The sequence below is a fragment of the Heteronotia binoei genome, chromosome 13 (genome assembly GCF_032191835.1).
Source record: "Heteronotia binoei isolate CCM8104 ecotype False Entrance Well chromosome 13, APGP_CSIRO_Hbin_v1, whole genome shotgun sequence".
NCBI lineage: Eukaryota > Metazoa > Chordata > Lepidosauria > Squamata > Gekkonidae > Heteronotia > Heteronotia binoei.
The window spans coordinates 66,808,689-66,832,709 of NC_083235.1; the positions used below are offsets into that span (position 1 = coordinate 66,808,689).

The window sequence follows — 24,021 nt, forward strand, 5'->3', positions numbered from 1 at the left end:
ACTTATCTCCAGTCTATTGAGATCTGTTTCCCTAGAAAAATGGCTTTTTTGGAGGGTGGCTCTATGGTGTTATACCGAGGGCCGTCTTAACAGCATTATGGGCCCCGGGCAAAGCAGTGTACTGGCCCCTACGACAAGGAATAAAAATGTAAATGGTCGATAAAATTAAATATATATTTATTTTATTGGCACTTCCAACAAAATCGGTGTTGAAACGTTAAAAACATGCTGGGCAGCGACAACTAATCAACATGACAAACATTTGAACAATGCACAAGGCTTGAAAAACAATAAAAAGCTTATCAAAGATTTCAGGTTTTCACGGCTGGTAACATCATTAGGGTTTGTAGAGTCTTTCGGGATCAAGTGCCGCGTTCTACTGGAAAAAGTTTTCCTTCCAGACGTTTCGTTCTCAGCTGCGGAGAACATCCTCAGTTCTCTGAGCATCCTCAGTGGCGTTGCAGCCGGAGCAGGCGCTTAGACCTTCTTGGCTGCTGTGCATTGATGCACAGGTCTGAGCGCCTGCTCCGGCTGCAACGCCACTGAGGATGTTCTCCGCAGCTGAGAACGAAACATCTGGAAGGAAAACTTTCTCCAGTAGAACACGGCACTTGATCCCGAAAGACTCTACAAACCCTAATAAAAAGCTTATCCATTCATATATTCACAAACTCTCAATATCTGGTTATTAGTACTGCATCATACACAGACTAGTATGGGGCCCCTATGCTCGTGGGGCCCACGGGCAAGCGCCCATCAGGCCCATGCGTTAAGACAGCTCTGGTTATACCTCACTGAGGTTCCTTCCATCCCCTCCCTAGTTTGGTGTAGTGGTTAAGTATGCGGACTCTTATCTGGGAGAACCGGGTTTGAGTCCCCACTCCTCCACTTGCACCTGCTGGAATGGCCTTGGGTCAGCCATAGATCTGGCAGAGGTTGTCCTTGAAAGGGCAGCTGCTGTGAGAGCCCTCTCCAGCCCCACCCACCTCACAGGGTGTCTGTTGTGGGGGAGGAAGGGAAAGGAGATTGTGAGCCGCTCTGAGACTCTTTGGAGTGGAGGGCGGGATATAAATCCAATATCTTCATCTACCTCACAGGGTGTCTGTTGTGGGGGAGGAAGGTAAAGGAGACTGTGAGCTGATCTGAGACTCTTCAGAGTGGAGGGCGGGATATAAATCCAATATCTTCATCTACCTCACAGGGTGTCTGTTGTGGGGGAGGAAGGTAAAGGAGACTGTGAGCCGATCTGAGACTCTTCAGAGTGGAGGGCGGGATATAAATCCAATATCTTCATTTACCTCACAGGGTGTCTGTTGTGGGGGAGGAAGGTAAAGGAGACTGTGAGCTGATCTGAGACTCTTTGGAGTGGAGGGCGGGATATAAATCCAATATCTTCATCTACCTCACAGGGTGTCTGTTGTGGGGGAGGAAGGGAAAGGAGATTGTGAGCCGCTCTGAGATTCTTCAGAGTAGAGGGCGGGATATAAATCCAATATCATCATCATCATCATCATCATCTTCTTCTTCTTCTTCTTCTTCTTCTTCTTCTTCTTCTTCTTCTAAATCCTGCCCTTTCCAGGCATTGTCACCAAAGGTCCAGGAATTTCCCAAGCCCGAGCTGGCAACCCTAGTTCACTCAGCTGGCTTTCTGGTGCCAAGTGAAGGTGGTTCTTTTTCGGAGGCTTTGCTAACAGTGCCTTAGAGCTGATCTACAGTTTCAGCTGTTTGACGGTTTTTACTTTATTTTATATAATTTAATTGACATTTTGAGTTTTATTAGTGTTTTATCAGCTACCTTGTACATCAAAAGGTGGGATCTAAACATTTTAATACATGATTAGAAAGGTACGATGCTCAGGAACGGAGCGGCCACTTAGCTTCCTGGGAAAGTTCTGGGGGAGCTGTTGCCCTGGGGGGCTGCTGCAGTCCAAGCGTAGCCAACAGCCAAGGCCTGTCAGCTCGGCCAGCACTGCAGAAGCCGTTTGACTCTGACCACTCAGTGGCAACCGAGATCAGTATCAGCTTGCCATCTTCCTCTGGCACTTTCCCCAGCTGGTGGAGGTGCAGCAGTGGGTGAGGCTGCTCTAACCATCCTTGTCCTCGTTGGCCAGGCCTGAGCTGACTGGCCCTGCAGCGCTGGCTCACAGTGCCACACGGCTACCCAGTTTGCCTTGCTCCTGGGCTGATTTTAACTTCTATCCCAATGAGATGTTGACTGATGGTTAATTATAACCCTACTCACAAAGAGACTGCTCTTACCTAGGGTTGCCAAGTCCAATTTAAGAAATATCTGGCGACTTTGGGGGTGGAGCCAGGAGACATTAGGGGTGGAGCCAAGATCAAGGCTGTGACAAGCATCATTGAACTCCAAAGGGAGTTCTGGCCATCACATTTAAAGGAACGACACACCTTTTCAATGCCTTCCTTCCATAGGAAATAATGAAGGATAGGGGCACCTTCTTTTGGGGCTCATAGAATTGGACCCCCTGGTCCAATATTTTTGAAACTTGGGGGGTATTTTGGGGAGAGGCACTAGATGCTATACTGAAAATGTGTTGCCTCTACCCCAAAACACAGCCCCCCAGAGCCCCAGGTACCCACGGATCAATTCTCCATGATTTTCTATGGGAATAAACCTCCATAGGCAATAACAGAGTTCCCAGCAGACATTTCCCTCCCCTCCCCCTGCTTTCTGATAACCCTGAAGTGGGGGGAGGGCCTCCAAACCGGGGGATCCCCTGCCCCCACCTGGGGATTGGCAACCCTACTCTTACCCCAACCACATTTTTTTTAATTATATAACTGGACCTGGTTTTTTGAATGATAAAGGAATGGATTTGGGACTACCATCTTTTCAACCAAGGTCCCCCCTTTCACAGTAGTTTGACTGTTTCACAGTAGTTTGACAGTTGCAAATGTTAGCAGGTGGCAGGACCTCTGTACAGGACCGGATCTGCATGTGTGTTTTTTTTTGGGGGGGGGGGATTAAAAAATGATGCCCCCTTGTGGACCATTCTATCTTATGGTCCCATAGAATACAATGGACTCCGTACCCAATTTGGTGCCCCCCCCCTCCGTCAGCACACCGGGTAAGCACCCTCCGGCCCTGCCTCTGTGCATCCAACTGCTGTTAGAGGGAGCAGAGAATGATCTGATTATCTAGTCAGACTGAGGTGGTCCTATTTCCCCCCACTGTTTTGCTGCTTCTGTGCCAGCCTGGGAGATGTGTAGGGTTGCCAAGTCCAATTCAAGAAATATCTGGGGACTTTGGGGGTGGAGCCAGGAGACTTTGGGGGTGGAGCCAGGAGACATTAGGGGTGGAGCCAAGATCAAGGCTGTGACAAGCATAATTGAACTCCAAAGGGAGTTCTGGCCATCACATTGAAAGGGACGGCACACCTTTTCAATGCCTTCCTTCCATAGGAAATAAGGAAGGATAGGGGCACCTTCTTTTGGGGCTCATAGAATTGGACCCCCTCCAAACTTTTTGAAACTTGGGGGGGTATTTTGGGGAGAGGCACTAGATGCTATAAGGAAAATTTGGTGCCTCTACCCCAAAAAGCAGCCCCCCCCCCAGAGCCCCAGATACCCGCAGATCAATTCTCCATGATTTTCTATGGGAATAAACCTCCATAGGGAGTAACAGAGTTCTCAGCAGACATTTCCCTCCCCTCCCCCCGCTTTCTGACAAACCTGAAGCGGGGGGGGGCCTCCAAACCGGGGGATCCCCTGCCCCCATCTGGGGATTGGCAACCCTAGAGATGTGAGGCAAAGCTGTTTCCTCGAAAAAGCAAGTTCCTTTAAAAACAGCATGAGCTCAGATTAGTTTTGTTCACCTGACATGGATATAACAATCACTCCGACTGCCAGTGTGGGCGGCTCCAGAAGCAGTCCTGGGGACATGTGGATTTCAAGATTTGCATGGATGCTCGACTACGACACCTTTTTATGAGGAGGTGTCCGTGCCTAATAGCTATCAAGATACAGAAACCAAAGGGGAAGCTTCTCCTTGCATGGAGATTAAGGGAAAGCTGCACTTGTAGATTGCTGCCTGTAATGAAGCTTGTAAAGGCATGAAGCATATAAGCTAGAGGAGCACTATGGAGTCTTCATTTCAAACCCCTGCCAGCCCTGAGCAGAAAGGAAAGTGAGTCCTCATGCCCGCTCTTCTGCTGTCGCTGGGCCTGTGACAGTGTTCCTACCTTCTCCCCGTTTGACCCCCATTTCTCTCGCCTTTTCCTCTTCCCTAAAACCAGCTCATGCACAAAATGGATCATGTCAGCCTTACTGAGAAGTTTATGAAGCAGCACTGTCAGCCCCACTGCTGGTGTAAATCACGGAGGCATCTGGACAGATATAAATTCCCTGGCAGCGGTGAACTGGGGAAAGAGGAAGCTCGCGCAAACGTATTGGTGACGACGGAGCATCTCCTGGCTGGCCGAAAGCAGGTTGGTGGAATGGTCTTTGCCTAAGACAATTGTTCTTCTCTCTTCGTGGTAAACTATCTAGTTATAAAGATACTAATAAAGAACTGAAATGAATCCAATTAAGTATTAATTAAGGACCTGGGGGATGAAATATTAAGAAGCATATGCGGTGCATATGAACATATGAAGCTGCCTTATACTGGATCAGACCCTGGGTCCATCAAAGTCAGTATTGTCTTCTCAGACTGGCAGCGGCTCTCCAGGGTCTCAAGCTGAGGATTTTCACACCTATTTGCCTGGACCCTTTTTAGTTGGAGATGCCGGGGATTGAACCTGGGACCTTCTGCTTACCAAGCAGATGCTCTGCCACTGAGCCACAGCCCCATTCATGGCTCTCCAGGATCTCAAGCTGAGGTTTTTCACACCTATTTGCCTGGACCCTTTTTTGGAGATGCCGGGGATTGAACCTGGGACCTTCTGCTTACCAAGCAGATGCTCTACCACTGAGCCACTGTCCCTGCATAATGTTACCATCAAGTATATTGAGTCTCCATTGGGATTATTCCCTTGACTGATCTTTGTCTTCACCATGGAACAGTTCATTTACATGATTCTTTGCAGAATGTTCATCTCACAGAGTGGAGTGTTTAAAAAAGGGTTTGAGGTCAGAAACAGGTACAGACAAAGATAGAGGTCATAGGGCAGTCTTTCCATTCTTAACATAATTGTTCACCTGAGATTTAGAGAATAACAGCTTAACCTGTAACCTACTGAGCTCAATGAAGTCCTCCCATAATATATTGCAGCCTGCCAGATACTTAATAAAGCACACTCCTACACAGGTGCTGGGTTTTTGTATTGTTCTTGCTTTGTTGTCTCAAACTTGCACCAAAATAAGGAGGTTCACAGAGCACTATTTGGACTGTCTATTCGTGGCTGGTGGGCCCCATTGGACTTGATAGGCCACTGTGACCACTCAAGTTTGAAGGGCATTCCAGATGATTTGGGACAGCCCTCTCCCCTCAGCTGCCTGAGAGCAATTGATGAGATTGAGTCAGGTCCTGGCAAGGCCTGTGAGGTGAAGAGAGGGAGGACACAGCTTGACAAACTGAATCTTAAAGTATGTCCCTCTGAAATGGAACCTGTCAGAGGAATGGTTGAGATGTTTTGAATGTTCATAGACTAGATTTAAACTGGATCAGTCTGAAGATACAGGTGCATTGTTACTTCTGTCATAGCCAGGTACAGGAAGCAAGAATTTTATTTATTTGTAGTTTGCCTTTCTGACTGAGACTCAATGCAGATTTCACAGCGTAAATCAATTATATGAAAAATCTAATAAGTAGAGAAATAGGACTAGAATTGCAAACAAAGCAAAGTTAGATATCAAGCAGAGCTGAAAATGGTGTAACAAAAGTAGAGAACGATGCAGTGAGTGTAGGATAATACATACAGCAAACAAATGGTACATAGCATAAAGTGATACAGTCCACAGTCCCATTCCCTTTATAAAAGCGCCTTCCTGAACAAGTCCATTATAATGTTGCCCTGTTACCTTTACAATAATGCTCTGTTTGAACAATTCAGTTTTATATGGCTTGTGAAATAATAGAGTATTTCTGACCACCGGGCTGGCCATTCCATAAGGTGGAGGCCGCAACAGAGAATGCAACTATACAGGCAGTTATCGATCTTGCACCATTTGAAGAAGGTCCTGCTCAGATAAGCGGAGTTTTTATGGCTGTGCAGAGTGGTAAAGCTGCTGTACTGCAGTCCGAGCTCACTCCTCACGACCTGAGTTCGATCCCAGCGAAGCTGGATTCAGGTAGCCGGCTCAAGATTGACTTAGCCTTCCTTCCTTCCGTGGTCAGTAAAATGAGGACCCAGCTTGCCGGGGGGGGGGGGGGGGAATGTAGATGACTGGGGAAGGCAATGGCAAACCGCCCCATAAAAACTCTGCCATGAAAGCATCATGATGTGACATCACCCCAGAGTTGGAAGCGGCTGGTGCTTGCACAGGGGACTACCTTTTTTTACCTTTTTAAAGGAGAAGCAGTCCTGCAGATGGTGTGAGCTGCCCTAAACCCATTTTTGGGATAGGATGGGATATAAACGTCAATAAATAAATGTGAGGGTCCAAGGCCAGGAAGGACTTTGTATGTGATATCCAAAATCTTGTATGGATTTTATTAAAATTATGCTGAAAGACCTAGCTAGGAAACTTTGGACCCCATTTTCTGAAACGAGCAGGTTGAGCAATTATCAGTGATCCAATTTATGATAGGAAATCTCAAAAAGCACTGAATTGTACTTAGAAGCCCATCTTATAAAATTCTGATTAGTAGTTTAACCGCCTGTCTTGTGTAATCATTCCATTAACTTCAGTCTCCACCGTTTGAATGAGACCTGAGGCTCTGATATGAAACGAAAACACTTTGTCACTGTGCTGTCGTTTGTTTTGTTTTTTTACATCAGGAGCAACGTTTCAGTGTCTGTTAAATGATGACCAGGGTGTCTGTGTGGAAAGACAACGAAATTGGATGTGAAGATTCAGTCATGGGTGCCGGTCACAGGGATGACAAGAATAATTTAGGACCTGAACAGCTCACCTCTCTTGGCCATCATAAGTTCCCATCTGCCTTGACACACAGTCCCAAGGAAATCTGGAAGAAAGGGGGCCGTGTCTTCTCTGTTCTTCTCGCTATCAATTTGGTGCTGCTGTCCTGTACCTTGGTCAGTGGTGGGGCTTTCCATGAAATAAAACTGCATGACTATGATGTCTTTTTCATGCTCACCATTGTGATGCTGATAGCCATTATCTGGATGCTCTTCTACCTCATTAACACCTCCCGACACCGAGATGCTATCCTCTGCAAGGATTCACATGCGGGACCGATCTGGCTAAGAGGTAAGGACTGGTTCTGTGGGTGGATGGGAAGGGCAAACAGCAAGATGGCCAAATTAGCTGTTCACGTGGGATAAACATATGAAGAGGAGGCATTCCAGGAAGAACATTTCTTGTTAGACTGACACACCTGGTGGCCTCTTTTTTTTTAATAGAGTTGTACGACAGCCAGTCTGATATAATAGGTGGAGTGTTAAAAGAGCCGGGCTGGGGATTCCTGGGCTTGAAGTACTGTTTGTGCTTACTGAGTGTTCTTGGGTCAGCGACTGAGAGCCAAAGTAGAGGTTATGGTTTCCGTGGACCAACCCCTGGCCATCAGGGCTTTTGTAATCTTTGTTTGTTTGTTTGTTCAATTGGCACCAGAATATTGTTATATCAGTATGCTGTTATAGCAATAGGCGTGGCAGGTCCTCTGAATTTCCGAGTGTTCCTTGAAAAATAAATATTTTCCCTTCCATTGTGAAGATGTTCAGATTCCCTTATATCTCTACATGGGTGGCGGATTTAGGACTACAGTAGTAAATGGGCAGCATGCTCTTGCTGGAAGAAGTAGTATCGGGTGATATTCTTGTCTGGCCAAGTGTTAAAGATTCACTGTAGGTCTTTTACCTATGAGGCCACAAAAGACTGGCGTCAGGCCCGCATATGCCCATCCAAGGAGTGACTACTGAAGCTCCGTTTACAGAAAACTGAAAATTCAGCTTGAATTCCAAATATGCCTGTGGCGATGATGTGCTTCATTTTTTTTCCTATGAGATGTTGGTAGAGTCATGGAATCAGTTCCCAAATTTTGGGCTACCATTTAAATTATACTAGTGCTTTGTTGTCACTTTATATACATGAAAATGTATGGAGGGGCCGTGGCTCAGTGGTAGAGCATCTGCTTGGGAAGCAGAAGGTCCCAGGTTCAATCCCCGGCATCTCCAACTAAAAAGGGTCCAGGCAAGTAGGCCTGAGAAACCTCAGCTTGAGACCCTGGAGAGCCGCTGCCAGTCTGAGTAGTCAATACTGACTTCAACGGACCAGGGTCTGATTCAGTATAAGGCAGCTTCATATGTTCATATGTATAACTTTTGATGGTCACATAAATAGAAAAATAGGGACTACTGGAGACGGGGATGAGCATTTTTGTCATGAGATGTAATTTTTTTTATTTCCAAAACAGGAGGTTTGGTCTTGTTTGCAGTTCTCACCCTGGTGATGGATGTTTTCAAGACAGGATATTATTCCAGCTTCTCTCAGTGTCTGACAGCCATCAAAATAACCTATCCGATTGTTCAGGCTGTGTTTGTGATCGTCCAGGTGAGTGAGGATCTCATTGTTCTAGGCATTTATTTATTTATTTATTTATTTATTTATTTATTTATTTATTTATTTGTAATTTATATCCCGCCCTTCCCACCAGGTGGCTCAGGGCGGCTTACAACATATAAAATCTAACATGACACGTAAAAGTTTAAACATTTCATATAATTTACATAATTAAAATTAAACCACACAAACAATTTACATATAAAACATTAAAACATTCTACAGTCTTATAAAGCTATGCTCGATTTCAGATTTGAGTGCCGGTTAGTTGTAAGCCTGCCAGAAGAGGGTTGTCTTACAGGCCCTGCGGAATTGAGCAAGGTCCCGCAGGGCCCTTACCTCTTCCGGAAGCTGGTTCCACCAAGAAGGGGCCATTACGGAAAAGGCCCTATCCCTCGAAGATTTCAAACGGGCTTCCTTTGGCCCGGGGACAACAAGGAGGTTTTGCGTTCCCGATCTCAGTACTCTCTGGGGAACATGTGGGGAGAGATGGTCCCTCAGGTAGGCATACAAGGAGCGATCTGTTGAATAACGACAGTCATCAGAGAGTTCTGGTCAGTCCTTGGCTTCTTAGTGGAGCCATACACACGCATACATCCCCCAACCCTTTTTAGCTAAGACAAAGAAGGAGATCAAATTGATGCTGCTCCTTTGTGCTCCTGAACTGTCTGTCTTCAATCTGAGTCAGAAGGGCGGTGTCTGCTAAGAAAAGATCCAATCAAGTTGTAGGATTATCCCTTTCTCTTTTGTTTAGTGTCACCTTCCATACTTAGAGCCAAACTAGACTTGACAGCATCTTCATGTCTGTCACAGGGACCCTGCCTACTTTTTAAAGTGACTTAAAAATGCTGCAAAGGCCTGATCCTGCAAGGGTGGTGGACTGAGGCACTTTTTTCCCCTCTGCACCTTTTCAAGTGCTGAAACACGCACTGAGGCTGTTACAGTGCTTGAAAAGGCATGGGGAGAACAGGACTATTGTTACTCAGGTTTAAAGCATATTCTAGGGCGGTGAAAGGGGAAGTACTGTATTATAAATTTTAAGTGTGGCTGAGGAGGAGGGTGCCCCCTGCTGGTTATTGCAAGGGGATCCCCTGATCTGAGGCCTTGGTGAACCTGACAGTGAAGATTTTCTTCTCATCCAACTGAATTGTTTAAAGTGGTTTTGTGACATGATAACATCTAAATCAAACCCTGTTGGCAATAAAAATTCGGTCACCGGCTGTGAGGTTTCTGCGAGGTTCTTTGCAGACAAAATCTATTTCATCCATTCCAACTTGGAGGACAGACTGAGTGACGATACAGTACCTGAGGTGTTAGAAGCACTTGTTTGTCCTTTTGTCATGGATAGTTCCAGACTGATTCTTCCTTTGAATCTTGACAGGGTCCTTGGGGGTGTGAGGGCCACCATTTGTAATCTTGACTCATGCCCATCCTGGCTTTTAAATTCTTACTGGGAAAGGTATTAGAGAGCCAGTTTGGTGTAGTGGTTAAGTGCATGGACTCTTATCTGGGAGAACCGGGTTTGATTCCCCACTCCTCCACTTGCACCTGCTGGAATGGCCTTGGGTTAGCCATAGCTCTGGCAGAGGTTGTCCTTGAAAGGGCAGCTGCTGGGAGAGCCCTCTCAGCCCCACCCACCTCACAGGGTGTCTGTTGTGGGGGGAGAAGATATAGGAGATTGTAAGCCGCTCTGAGTCTCTGATTCAGGGAGAAGGGCGGGATATAAATCTGCAATTCTTCTTCTTCTAGAGCCATTAGTGAAAATTGTCCACTCCTCCTTGATTGGGAGGTTCTCCCTAGGTCTTTGAAAGAGGCAGTTAATAAACTTCTGTTCAAAAGCCTTTATTGGCTAGGGATGAGGTGGCCAAGTACAGGCCAGTATCAAATTTACCTTTTCTAGGGAAGGTGACAAAGCAACTTCAGGGTTTTCTGGATGACACATCTGCCTTTGACCCATTTCGGTCTGGTTTCAGGCCTGGGTTTGGTAGAGAGACGGCTTTAGTTGCACTGGTGGATGATCTTTGTTCAAAGTTAGATGTGGGACAGTCTTCCCTGTTGATACCAGTGTACCTGTCAGCAACCTTTGACACAATTGGCCACTCCATTTGTATCCACGACCTTGAATGTGGAGTTGGTATTAAGGGCATAGCCGGCGGCATACATAGCTCATTTGGCAACTGGCAGGGGTAATTTTTAACACTCCCCTCTTCTTTTCTTGGCGATCAAGTTACAGCTGACCTATGATGACCCCAGAAGGTTTTCAAGGCAAGAGACATTTGGAAGTGGTTTGCCATTGCTTGCCTCTGCATTGGCTTTGCTTAGCACCTGAGATCTGACAAGATCAGGCTTGGCTGGGGCTATCCAGGTCAGGGCTCCTACTCTCTATGACAAAGTTATGTTCAGTAATAATCATGAAATAAAACGAATAATAATGACGGTCAGGAAAGAAAGGCAGACGGTGAAAATTTTATTTTATTCAACTTGTGTCAGAAAAAAACCATTCAAAATCATACATGGTATTCCATCTCAAGAGCCAGGATGATATAGAAGAAGAAGAAGATATTGGATTTATATCCCGCTCTCCACTCCGAAGAGTCTCAGAGCGGCTCACAGTCTCCTTTCCCTTCCTCCCCCACAACAGACACCCTGTGAGGTGGGTGGGGCTGGAGAGGGCTCTCCCAGCAGCTGCCCTTTCAAGGACAACCTCTGCCAGAGCTATGGCTGACCCAAGGCCATTCCAGCAGGTGCAAGTGAAGGAGTGGGGAATCAAACCCGGTTCTCCCAGATAAGAAGAAGATATTGGATTTATATCCCGCTCTCCACTCCAAAGAGCCTCAGAGCAGCTCACAATCTCCTTTACCTTCCTCCCCCACAACAGACACCCTGTGAGGTAGATGAAGATATTGGATTTATATCCTGCCTTCCACTCCAAAGAGTCTCAGAGCAGCTCACAATCTCCTTTACCTTCCTCCCCCACAACAGACACCCTGCGAGGTAGATGAAGATATTGGATTTATATCCCGTGAATGAGGACGACAAAGCTGGTAAAATATCTGGTGGTTCTACCACTAAACTAGAACCAATGTGGCACAATGTTAGTGTCAGGTGTGAATGCAGAAACTCCAGGGAAGAAGAAGATATTGAATTTATATCCTGCCCTCCACTCCGAAGAGTCTCAGAGCGGCTCACAATCTCCTTTACCTTCCTCCCCCACAACAGACAACCTGTGAGGTGGGTGGGGCTGAGAGGACTCTCACAGCAACTGCCCTTTCAAGGACAACTTCTGCCAGAGCTATGGCTGACCCAAGGCCATTCCAGCAGCTGCAAGTGGAGGAGTGGGGAATCGAACCCGGTTCTCCCAGATAAGAGTCCGCACACTTAACCACTACACCAAACTGCTTAAAGGGTCAGACTAGGATCTAGGAAGTCCAGGTTCGAATCCCCACTCATGCCAGAGAAGCTTACTGAGTGACCCTGAGCCGTCACATTACTCTCAGCCTAGCCCTGACCTGGGTAGCCACAGGATAGTCTGAGCTCCTCAGATCTCAGGGCCAACGTGGAGGCAGGCGATGGCAAATCACCTCCAAACATCTCTTGCCTTTAAAATCCTATACGGTTGCCATGCGTTTGCTGTGACTTATGGGCAAAAAATAATAATAATAATTCCATCACACCACTCGTATTCTGAGCAGGCACGTGGGAGAACTTTTGAAGCCCAAGAGCTAGCCATCCCAAGTATCTACAAGGCATTTTTGAGACCTAGGAACCTTTGTACTAACTTTTGCTAACTAACACTAGCCAAAGCATCACAAAATAATGATTGCAAACTTCAACAGACTGGATGTTAAGAAACACACTAAGCCCCACCCCCAAAAAGGTGCCCCCACCCTCCGTTGTTTGCAAAGGACTAAAGCCAAACGTGAGAATCTCAGCATTAAAAATTGAAGGGTGGTCATTTTGCAAGCCCAGCAGAACCAGGGCAATTTACAGAGTACCAAGCAGTACTGGTGCGATCACAGAGTGCCCAGCAGAATGCAGGGCCATTATGGGAATGCTAGCTGATGTCAAGCACAGAACCAAAGCCCAAGGAAGGGAAGGGCTGGAAGCCCAGCAGCACAAATGCAGTATAGTGTGCCCAGCAAACCCAGCGCCTTGTTTGTAACATTTACGAAGGCTTGCTACTATACTGCTCCTAAATACATTCTGGAGACTAAGCCCTATGAGGAAAGGCTGAGGGACTTGGGAATGTTCAGTCTGGAGAAGAGGGGGTTGAGGGGGGACATGATTGCTGTCTTTAAGTATTTGAAGGGCTGTCCCTTAGAGGAGAGCAGGGAGCTTTCTGTAGGAAGCACAGGATAGAACTTGCAATCATGGGTTTAAATTAAGGGTCGGATGGTACTGACTGGATATTAGGAAAACTTTTTTATGGTAAGAGATGTTCGACAGTGGGATCAGCTATGTAGGGAGGTGGTGAGCTCCCCCTCAGTGGCAGTCTTTAAGCTACGGCTGGACAAACATTTGCCAGGGATGCTCTTGGCTGATCCGGCATTGGGTTGGACTAGATGACCTGTATGGCCCCTTCTAACTATGTGATTCTATGATTCTATCACCAAACAGGATAAGGTCGCTTATGGCATGGCCATAAAGTAAAACTTTCTTAGCTCTGTGGGCTCTTCTTATAGCCATGCAGAAGGAATACGCTCCCCTACCTTTGCAGGACTCCTGTCGAGCAGTGCCTTAAAGACCAAGAAGATTCTCAGGGTGTAAGCTTTTGAGAGTCAGAGCTCCCTTCATCAGATAGGAGGCCAGGTCTCTGACAAATATCTGTCAAAGCAAATTGACACTTAAAAATGCATACCTTGAAAATCTTGTTGGTCCCTAAGGTGCTACTGGATTCAGATCTGGCTCTGCTGCTGGAAACCAACGTGACTACTCTCTCTAGCTATCCCTTTCCTTTGGAAACTGAAACCAAGCAAGATCTATTTCCCCATCATTCTCCTCTCCTCCATTTTATCCTCACAGCAATCCTGTGGGATATGTCAGGCTAAAAGTGTGTGACTGGCCCAAGGACCTCCCAGGAAGCTTCCATGGCAGAGTGGGGATTTGAACTTGCATTTCCCAGATGCTAACCTGATACTTTAACCACTATACCACACTGGCGGGCGTATCTCATAAGAAGTAAATAGATAAAACTAGGAGACTCAAAATCGTTCCCCAGCTTCAGAATGATTGTGGGAGTTCCATGACCAAAATGGAAAGGCGTGGGGAAGTCCTGGCCCAGGTGAGACAGACCACCACTACACCATGCTGTTTGCAACAGAAGGTGCAGATCTCTGTGGAAAGCATTACTCATGTCCCAGTTGAAGGAGAATAAATACCAACCGTGAATTGGATGAAAGTATGGAAATAGATAATAGTGGAAATAGATAATAGCCTCAGATTTATTTTTTTCCTCGCCTCTCTTCTGCTTTCCTTTTGTTAATTAGAACAAAGCAGTAGACAAGTGGCACCTTTAAGACCAACTAAGTTTTATTCAGAATGTCAGCTTTCGTATGCTCTTAAGCAGACTTCATCAGACAAAACGGGAATGGCAAGCCATCTTTAAATATAGAGAAAGTGGGCAGTGAGTTGGTGTGTAGAGTGATGGGAATGTTTTTAGCAGATTAAAAAAATCACAAATTGGGGTCTGTGTTTGTTTGTTTGGTATTGCTAACTGGGCTGTAACAATAGTGGAGGGGGATAAAAAGCAGACATGTCATAGGTGAGAGGTGCTATAAATCTGGGTGTCATTCTAGCTTCTTAGTTGTAGGTTTAAATGGAGGGCACCCAAAACCCAAAACCCAATGGAGGGCACCCAAACCCAAAAAGGTGCCACTTGTCTACTGCCTTGTTGTATTGCTTCAGACCAACACGGCTGCCCGCTTGGAACTATCTTTTGTTAATTAGTTCATTTCATATGCTCTATAAAAAGCACCAAAGGTCATTTTGAATATATTTGTTTCAAAATTATTTAATTCATATCAAGGAAAAAAACACAGAGTTTTACAGAATCAAAAAATAATAATTTTCAGTGGTCAGTAAGCAATATCTAGTTTGTTATAGATCGGTAAGATTATTCTTTCCTTCGTTCTCATCATGAGATTGTAATACAAGATTCTTTCCCCCCCCTCTAGACTTACTTTCTCTGGGTTTCTGCCAAAGACTGTGTACATGTGCATCTAGATGTTACCAGGTGAGTCTCTAGAGTTCCTAGGCAAGTCCTTCTGGTTCTCACACACACACACACACACACCACGCGCACACACACACAATTTTGCCTGACTTTGACTAGCTAAAGAGGAACTAGGTCCAAATCTCTGTCTATTATCTGCTGCAACAACAGCAATAGTGAAATATGATCATTACAATACTGGAAGATGGCATTATAATAAATCACTACTGCTGTGCCCTCTTCACATAAAGGATTTTAATTTTTCCTTTTCTTCAACCCTACTTCCATTGAACATATGAACATATGAAGCTGCCTTCTACTGCAGCAGACCCTGGGTCCATCAAAGTCAGTATTGTCTACTCAGACTGGCAGTGGCTCTCCAGGGTCTCAAGCTGAGGTTTTTCACACCTATTTGCCTGGACCCTTTTTTTTTTTTTTTGCCGATGCCGGGGATTGAACCTGGGACTTTCTGCTTACCAAGCAGATGCTCTACCACTGAGCCACCGTCCCTATTTTTGGTTCGGTGTCTATAACAAATAAGATAATACGAAAGCTGGTGTGGTGAGATGGTATGTTCTAGGATTTGGAAGACCCATCGTAGAAGCCCCACCCTGTCATGGAAGCTGCCGGCCAACCCTGGGACTGTTTGTTTGTTTTTAATATAGTGTGGGTTTCAGTTGTAAGCTTAAGCAGGACTCTGAAGACATGACATAGAAATATTCTTAGTTATTTAATTAATTAAATTCAATCTCAGCCTCACCTAATTCACAGGGCTGTTGTGAGGATAAAAGGGGGGGCAGGATCAGTATATATGTCATTGTGAGCTTCATAAAACAGGCTAGGATAAAAACCAAATAAAGAAAAATAAGTAATTCACACACACACACACACACACAAATTATTTGCTATGCTCCTGCTTCAGTAGCCCAAACCAATGTTTATCTGAACACTGTTCTTGATCATACTGATTTGCACAGATTAGAGAAGAAATTATCTCAAGAATTTTATTTTAAATTGCTTCAAATTGGCATGAATGAAGTCGCTGTATTAGTCCATTAGACCTTGCCCATCCAAAAAGCATACTTTAGTAATCCAGCGCAGGGGCTGATCCCAAAGTAAAGCATAAATTTAAAAACCAAATACCCTTTGGCAATTGCACTGGTAAGAAAAAAAAATCAGCCCTCATTTAAGTATTTATTTCCCTTTGGTAGTCAGAACAGCAAACGTACCAGGTAAGAAAAGCTATTGAGATAAATATCAGTTGTACCCTATATGCTAATTTAACTTTCCCTCCCAGTGAAATTGAGGGTAAAAAAATGTCTCCAGTGCCAACAGACATGAAATGCAAGTTATAATTTTAAAAATGTATTCCAAAGTACGGAAGATGTTTGGGTTTCCACTATACAGGGCGTTTTCGCACAGAGCTTACCCCGGAGCGACGTCCCTCTTCACCGCGCAGCGTCTGCGCGGATTTCGCACCAACTGCTCCGCAGAACCAGGAAGAGCCGCGGCTTTTGCGTCGCTAACGTAAACTGGTTTTTAGCGGTTTACATTTGCGACGCAAAAGGCTCGGCACTTCGCGGTTCTTCCTGGTTCTCCGGAGCAGTTGGTGCGAAATTCACGCAGACGCTGCGCGGTGAAGAGGGACGTCGCTCCGGCGTAAGCTCTGTGCGAAAACGCCTACAGTCTACTACATGAATGAGCCCTAAAGGAGCTTCAAATCTTCCTTTGCAAACATGGTTCTCCTTTCCTTCTCCACTCACATTTACTCACCAGGCTTCAGAGTGACTCAGGGGGAGCACAAGCCAGTTCAATTTGCCGGTTCAGATGTAACAGGAAATTACTGCTGTTTATTAGGGTTGCCAGGTCTTACCTGCCTGCCAACAGGGGGTTATTGTGATTTTGGCGCATGCATGAAGCAATGATGTCACCCAGAAGCAGGGGTCGTTTTGTAGAAAAATAGGCGGTGGAGCTCATCCAGGTATTGTTATGCAGCTGCACCTGCTATTCGATGGACAAGGTGGGAAGGAGGAGGTGGAGCTGTCAGGAAGGTTCAGGAGCTCTGCTCCCGTGAGCTCCTGCTGAATCCAAGGCCTGCCCAGAAGTAACATCAGCATGCCGGGCATGTCATGCAGGGGATGCTGTTATCATTTTGGGGGATATGGTCATCATAGAGTTTCCCCCCCAAATGACAGTGTCCCCCATGCAATGTGTCCAGCATGATGATACCACCTCCAGATGATGTCATAATGCTGGGCACGTCAGGTGTGATGGAGCTCTTTGGGGATGGGGCACACAGCAGGGAATGTTCAGTATTTTCCTTAAGAATTGGGTTCGAGGTTGGTCAATATTATCAGAGATAGCTTTATTCCAAACAGCTGATCCATAAAGAATGATGGGCACCACTTTCACCGCTTGTACCACTCTAGAAATATACTCCCCTTACCATAATTGTGAGAAAATCTGTTTATAGCATTTGCTCAGAGTTTTGCTTTATGAAGCACTGTTCTAAATTGAGGGGGGGGGGGGTCCAAGATTGGTCTGCTGAGAACAGAATCCCCAAATAGGAGAAGGCCTTGAGACAGTATGTTAAAGATTATCCCTTGTTCCAAAGTATTAAATCCATAATTACTTCTGAATAAAGTTAGTTTAGGTCAGTGTTTCCCATTTGCAGGGTCGCAACCTGGTAGCGGGCCACGGAAGCCTCAATACTGGGTCACCAGGGGCGGCCCGACAGCCCCCTCCCCTCTCTATTTATCTTCGGCGCTGCATGCCGCACTGTGTTCCAGCCCCTGCCCCCCATGCCACTGCCTGTAGCACTCAGAGAGAACTACAGACACTGTGTGCTGGCCAGAAGCTCTCCCTCATCCCTCTTTGATGTTCGGAAGCATCAGAGAGGGCGGGGAAAGCTCCTGGCCGGTGTGCAGTGTCTGTATCACTCCCTGATCCTCCTCCACCCAGAGGACGATCTGGGAGCGATACTGAGACTGCGCGCTGTCCAGAAGCCCTCCCCCATCCCTCTCTGATGTTCGGAAACATCAGAGAAGGATGGGGAAAGCTCCTGGCTGGCATGTAGTCTCTGTATCCCTCCCTGTGCATCCTACGCCTGGACCATGAGGAAAGAACCAAGCCATGGAGGGGGAAATTTTGGGAAACCCTGGTTTAAGTGCTGTATTCTCATAGTGTCCGATCTGCTAAACACAGCCTTTTTCTAAATTTATGTGATGATAGATTTTCTTCCTTCATCCTAATTCCCTGTCCGTTCCCAGTTTTTATAATGTGAATATTGGTCTTTTCCCCCCTTATAGAAATAAATACTTATTAATGGTATAGGCACGGATACCCAAATCTTCCACTTGCAGGAGGGATATTTTTTTAACTATTTCTGTCTCCTTCTGCATCCTCACCCCTGCATTGTTCCTAAAGATCCATGATGCACCCACACACACCCGGAGCATGATGGAGGAGTCATTGTAGGCCAAACAGTAACAGTAAGGCAGAATCAGTCAAAAAATTGTCCCTCCCTCTTCCACTGGCAGAAGTGACTTCTGCAACCAAAAAATGTAGGTTGAATCTAAACCACAATGCATTATAGTCAAAGATCTTCAAGTTGTGTCTGCATTCTGTAAAGCAGCACTGTGAGGTTAACCAATATAATTGCCTTGCAATCAAAAAATGTGGTTTGCAGTCCTGGAATTAGCCTTTGTCTTAATTTCATGATCTTCCTTTTCTCTTCTACAGATGTGGCTTGATGGTCACCTTGACCACCAATTTAGCAGTGTGGATGTCGGCAGTAACAGATGAGTCAGTGCATAAAGCACAAATAAAGCATCCAAATGGCACACACAAAATGTGTAAGTGGCGCATGAAAGGGAATTGGATCAGAATTGTGTTAGTTAAAAACCGCTATAATAGCACTCCCCGGGGAGCCAAGTTTATGAAAGTTTGCTTAAACTAAAGATCAATTCAATCAAGAATTCATTTTAGTGGAAACATCCAGAGAGAAAGGTTAAAATCCTCCATCAACCCCATGTCTTTCCTATTCCTTAAAGAGTTTTATGGTTGGAGAGAAGTCCATTTTTCCTCCTCTGGTCTGATGTTAAACTGAGCAGTGTGCCTCGCTACATTTTTCAGCAGTGTGCTTTTGCCTGCACACTGGGAATAAAAAAAAGCCAATACCTTCAGTTGGGTAATAAAAAATGCCATGTTTATTTATTTACATTGATCAAGGTGGATCTGAGGTGCTTGCAAGTCAAATCCCATTCCAAACCCATTTGAGTGCAAGCCATTGGCTTCCTCTTGTTTGGGCATCCCTTAATTTACAGGCTAATCCACCCTGGCTCCAAGCCTTACCTGTACGATGCTTACGGGAAGTATGCCACTTCCTGCCCCCTAGCCAGAGGGTCTATGGGTTGAGGATAATGAAACCACTCAAGGGTGTCCTGCCCCAGGCAGAAATAAGCACTGTTTTGTTGATTGATTATGCCTGTCTGAGTTTTGCCCTGGATTTTCCAAACACTTTGACCGTTTTCGCACACAGCTTACCACGCAGTCACCATCCTGTTCCCTCCGCAGCGTCCAGTCAGATTTCCCACCATCTGCACCGGAGTTACAGGAAGTGCTGCGGCTTTTGCATAGCAAACGTAAATTGGGTTTTAGCGGTTTACGTTTGCTACGCAAAAGCCGCGGCACTTCCTGTACTTCGGCGCAGGTGGTGGGAAATCTGACCGGACGCTGCGGAGGGAACAGGATTGTGACTGCGTGGTAAGCTGTGTGTGAAAACGTGTAAATAAATAGACCCTAATTAAATGCAGAGCTGTCTCAGAGGTATCCTACAACATAGCAATTTCTTCACAGTTACTCTGTATACACATGTGCCCATGAGCAGGATTGTATTTCAAGAGGTCAGAAATGCTCCTCTGTCTCATGCATTTCAAATCTCTCTCCTGTTTTTTCTTCGTTTGTGGAGGACTAAAATGCCAATTATTTAAGCACTAGATTTACCCTGACTTTGGGGAAATGAACACTTTCAACGTTGTATTTCTCTGTTTCCTCTGTCTTGAAGAGTGGGAAGGGAATGCATGAGTGTCTGTGAATATAACCCCTACTAAAATTTTCTTGGGACAATAACAGCCAAAGAGGCCCTGAATTAAGTCACATACACCCTAAAAAAAGGCTTAAAGAACTGAAAGATAAAATAGTATAGAGTTGATTTAACAGAAGCAGCACTCATTTAAACCCATTTTAAAAACTGTGATTGCCTTTCTTATTATCATGCTGTTTTGTAAAGAAGCGTTCTGACAACTGAAACCTTAACATTTTCCTCTTTCCCTCGCTGCAGTTGGGATAAGGAGCAGCCCCTCAGAGAGCTGTAGATGTGATGGAAAGCTCTGCAATGTCTTCCATGATGGCTACTTTTGGATGTATCCCTTCAATATTGAGTACAGCCTCTTTGCTTCTGCCATGGTCTATGTTATGTGGAAGAATGTTGGCCGCCTCATAGACCACCATACCAACCCTATGCATCACCTGACATTCAGGCTATTCAAAAAGTCTTTCTTTGTAGGCGCCATCCTGGGGTTCTTGGTGCTGGTGACTGGGATAGGGGTCCTGATTGTATATGAAATTCAGGTAAATAAAGCTAACCCAGTTGAAAAAAAGGAGCAGGCACTCATGATGTATTACATCTTCAACATTGTTTGCCTGGGCCTGACTTCCATTGCCTCCATTGGGGGCTCCATAGTTTACAGGTTTGACAAGAGAGACATGGACCGTCACAAGAACCCAACTAGAACTTTGGATGTAGCTCTATTGATGGGCGCAGCCTTGGGACAATATGCTATTTCTTATTACTCTATTGTGGCCATAGTGGCCAGCATGTCAAGGGATACTATCAGCGCCCTTAACTTGACCTGTTCCTTGCTGATGATAGCCCAGCACACTTTCCAGAACATCTTTATAATAGAAGGCCTTCATCGGCAGCCCCCGGAAGAAGAAAACAAAATTGACCCTCAGCAGAAGGATCTCTATGGACTCACTTTTGTCAACATGAATGCCGCGTCCCTTCGTGTCCCTGACAGTGGAAGTGCCTTGTCATCCACCACACCTCCAGCCTTAGCAATTCAAGCACCTTCTGAAGCAATACAGTCCATAAAAGTTTCCAAGAAGGTGAGCTGGAGGAGAAGATTCTTGAAAGAGGTCTCATCGTTCCTGCTGCTGTGTAATGTAATTGTAAGTACGTCATGCAAATGGTGTCTTCTTTAAGGCCATTGGATCATTCAGCCAATAGCATTCGACAAAGATAATTTTATTCTTCTCTTAATACCTAGCAGCAAAACATGCATAACTCAGGAGGTATTACTGAACTAAAATATTTTCACATCCCAGGATTTGTTGGTTTCAGTGGAATCTTTCCCATTGTGCATGGAGCATGTCTCTCCTATGCCTCCCAATCAGTATTTCAGAACTTTATAAACATTCACTTCCTCCCAAGAAGATGAATGTACATTCAACTAAATAAATATACAAGCTGCATTTTGAAAAGGCAGACATGAGTCGAGGGTAAACCAGGCTACTGATTCCAGCGTTCAATTTACTAATCAGTACATCTGTCCAATATAGCTTTGTACACACAGCATATTGGTGTCCAGGGCTAATGTGCGCAGAGAGGGAGTGCTCTTACTTGTGACTGGCCCTGCCCTCTCAAAAGCAAATCTGGACACAGCATCTATCCCCGTAAAAGTTATATGTGTGTCGGTCATGCCTTTTTGGTGAAGAACAATTGAGACCATACATTTCTGATCATGAGGACAAAGCCTATATGCATCCAACTTGTATATGTGCAAACAGGCACTGTTCCCACATTTGGGTGAACATGCATAGGATGGAGTGGGTCTATCATATTCAGTAATGAGTGAGGTGGTAAGTCCGGTGTCCTCACTCTGCTCTGTCTTCACATAGGCACTTAGGTGAATGTGCATAGGGTGGAGTGGGTCTGGCATGTTCAGTCATGAGTGGGGTGGTAGGGCCAGTGCCCTCACTCTGCTCTCACAGGATTTGTGTTGCCGGCATACCAATATATCCTATGGTACAGGGCTGACATTGTAAAGGCAAGGAGGAAGCTGAGTCAGGGAACTGCAGAAGAAGAATGTACAGTGAGGCCTGATTAGCATGTTTCCGTACATTCAGTTACTGTCCAAGCAGAAACCAGTTTCATTCTTCTGCTTTAGACACTTCAAGCCTCAAAGAACATCTCCGGAATTGTTTTTAAGCATAAAGAAAGATGTTCAAACATGGAACAGAGGCTGCCCTTCTAAGTGTCTTCTACATGGAGATTTTTTCCCTGTGTGGACAGCTAGAAACCTGTGCAGAATAGGGGAACATACAGGGGACATTATGCCAAATCTGTGTGTAACAAGTCCCCCCCCCCCAAAAAAAAATAATCTGGAGAAAATGAAAAGTTCCTTTTCTTCAATATAGAAGGGCAACTATGGGGTGGCTGCAGGTGGGAGATCCATTAGGACATTTCCCTGTAGCCACTGTGGGAAGTAGACAGAGCTTGCAAATGCTCCATCCACCTTTCCATGTTGAAAACGGTGGGATTAAGCACCACATTTCCTCTCCCCTCAATTCTTTAAAGAGGGATTTCCCCCAATGAGCTGCACTGGATAAAGCTGTTTAGGGCCTTAAAGAGAGACTGCAGGCTGTGTGGGGCCCTGCACAAGGCACAGGAATGGTGGAAACGGGTGAGGAGCTGATAGTAGAGGAAAAGAGCATATACCTGGTTTTTTTTAAAAAAATAATTTAATCCAATGTCAGTATTTGGATTTTTTTTTTCACTATTTGGACTAGGGATGGGCACGAATCGAACCATGAACCACCATTCATGCACAAATCAGGCCAGTTCATGGTTCAGTTCAGAACCATGCCTCCCACAAAACCAAATCTCCCACAAACTGTCCCCGAACAGAGAGAGAAAGAGCCAGTTTGGTGTAGTGGTTAAGTGTGCGGACTCTTATCTGGGAGAACCGGGTTTGATTCCTCCACTCCTCCACTTGCACCTGCTAGCATGGCCTTGGATCAGCCATAGCTCTGGCAGAGGTTGTCCTTGAAAGGGCAGCTGCTGTGAGAGCCCTCTCCACCCCCCCCCCCCACCTCATAAGGTGTCTGTTGTGGGGGAGGAAGGGAAAAGAGATTGTGAGCCGCTCTGAGACTCTTCGGAGTGGAGGGTGGGATAGAAATCAAATATCTTCATCTTCAATATCTTCGAACTTCCTGAACCCCCTATGGGATGTTCAGAAGGTTCGCAACAGTTCCTGCCCACTTGACTTCCCCAGGCACCAAGCAGCCACAGGGCGCCTGAGGAATCCAAGGGGAGGCAGTTTAAACTGCCTTCCCTCTGAGCCTCAGCTAAGCCTGTGGGGATTGGCTGCTTTGCTGACTCCGCTGCACTGCCCAGTTTCAACTGAGCCGTGCTGCAGAACCTGTGGGGAGCTCTCTCTCTGTAGGATCAGCTGTTCTTTTAGACTCTGCTGGGATGCCCAGCAGAGCCACAGAACCAGCTGTTCTACAGGCTCTGCTGCTTCCTGGTTTCAACCAGGCACCCCAGCAGAGCCTAAAGAACAGCCAATCCTGCAGGGAGAGCTCTCCCCACAGAACTGGCTGTTCTACAGGCTCTGCTGGGCTGCAACTATGGGGTGGCTGCAGGTGGGAGATACATTGGGACATTTCCCTGTAGCCACTGTGGGAAATGGAGAGAGCTTGAAAATGCTCCAGCCCAGCAGAGCCCAAGCTGAGCCCACAGGGAGAGGTCTCCCATATCTTTTTTAACTAGGGTTGCCAAGTCCAATTCAAGAAATATCTGGGGACTTTGGGGGTGGAGCCAGGGGACTTTGGGGGTGGCCAGGAGACATTAGGGGTGGATCCAAGATCAAGGCTGTGACAAGCATCACTGAACTCCAAAGGGAGTTCTGGCCATCATATTTAAAGGGACGGCACACCTTTTCAATGCCTTGCTTCCATAGGAAATAATGAAGGATAGGGGCACCTTCTTTTGGGGCTCATAGAATTGGACTCCCTGGCCCAATATTTTTGAAATTTGGGGGGTATTTTGGGGAGAAGCACTAGATGCTATACTGAAAATTTGGTGCCTCTAACCCAAAAAACAG

At 45.8% G+C, this 24,021-nt stretch overlaps 1 protein-coding gene across 1 annotated transcript in view; it reads left to right on the forward strand.

Annotated features, from left to right (window-relative positions):
* Positions 1-24,021, forward strand: part of OTOP2 (otopetrin 2) — a 113,389-nt gene that overhangs the window by 86,328 nt on the left and 3,040 nt on the right. Inside the window, exons 2-7 of the mRNA XM_060251935.1 lie at positions 4,257-4,448; positions 6,903-7,335; positions 8,498-8,634; positions 14,817-14,875; positions 18,596-18,708; positions 20,196-21,085. Coding sequence (XP_060107918.1) covers positions 6,927-7,335; positions 8,498-8,634; positions 14,817-14,875; positions 18,596-18,708; positions 20,196-21,085 — 1,608 coding nt within the window. The 5' untranslated portion in view covers positions 4,257-4,448; positions 6,903-6,926. The remainder of the gene's footprint in view (positions 1-4,256; positions 4,449-6,902; positions 7,336-8,497; positions 8,635-14,816; positions 14,876-18,595; positions 18,709-20,195; positions 21,086-24,021) is intronic.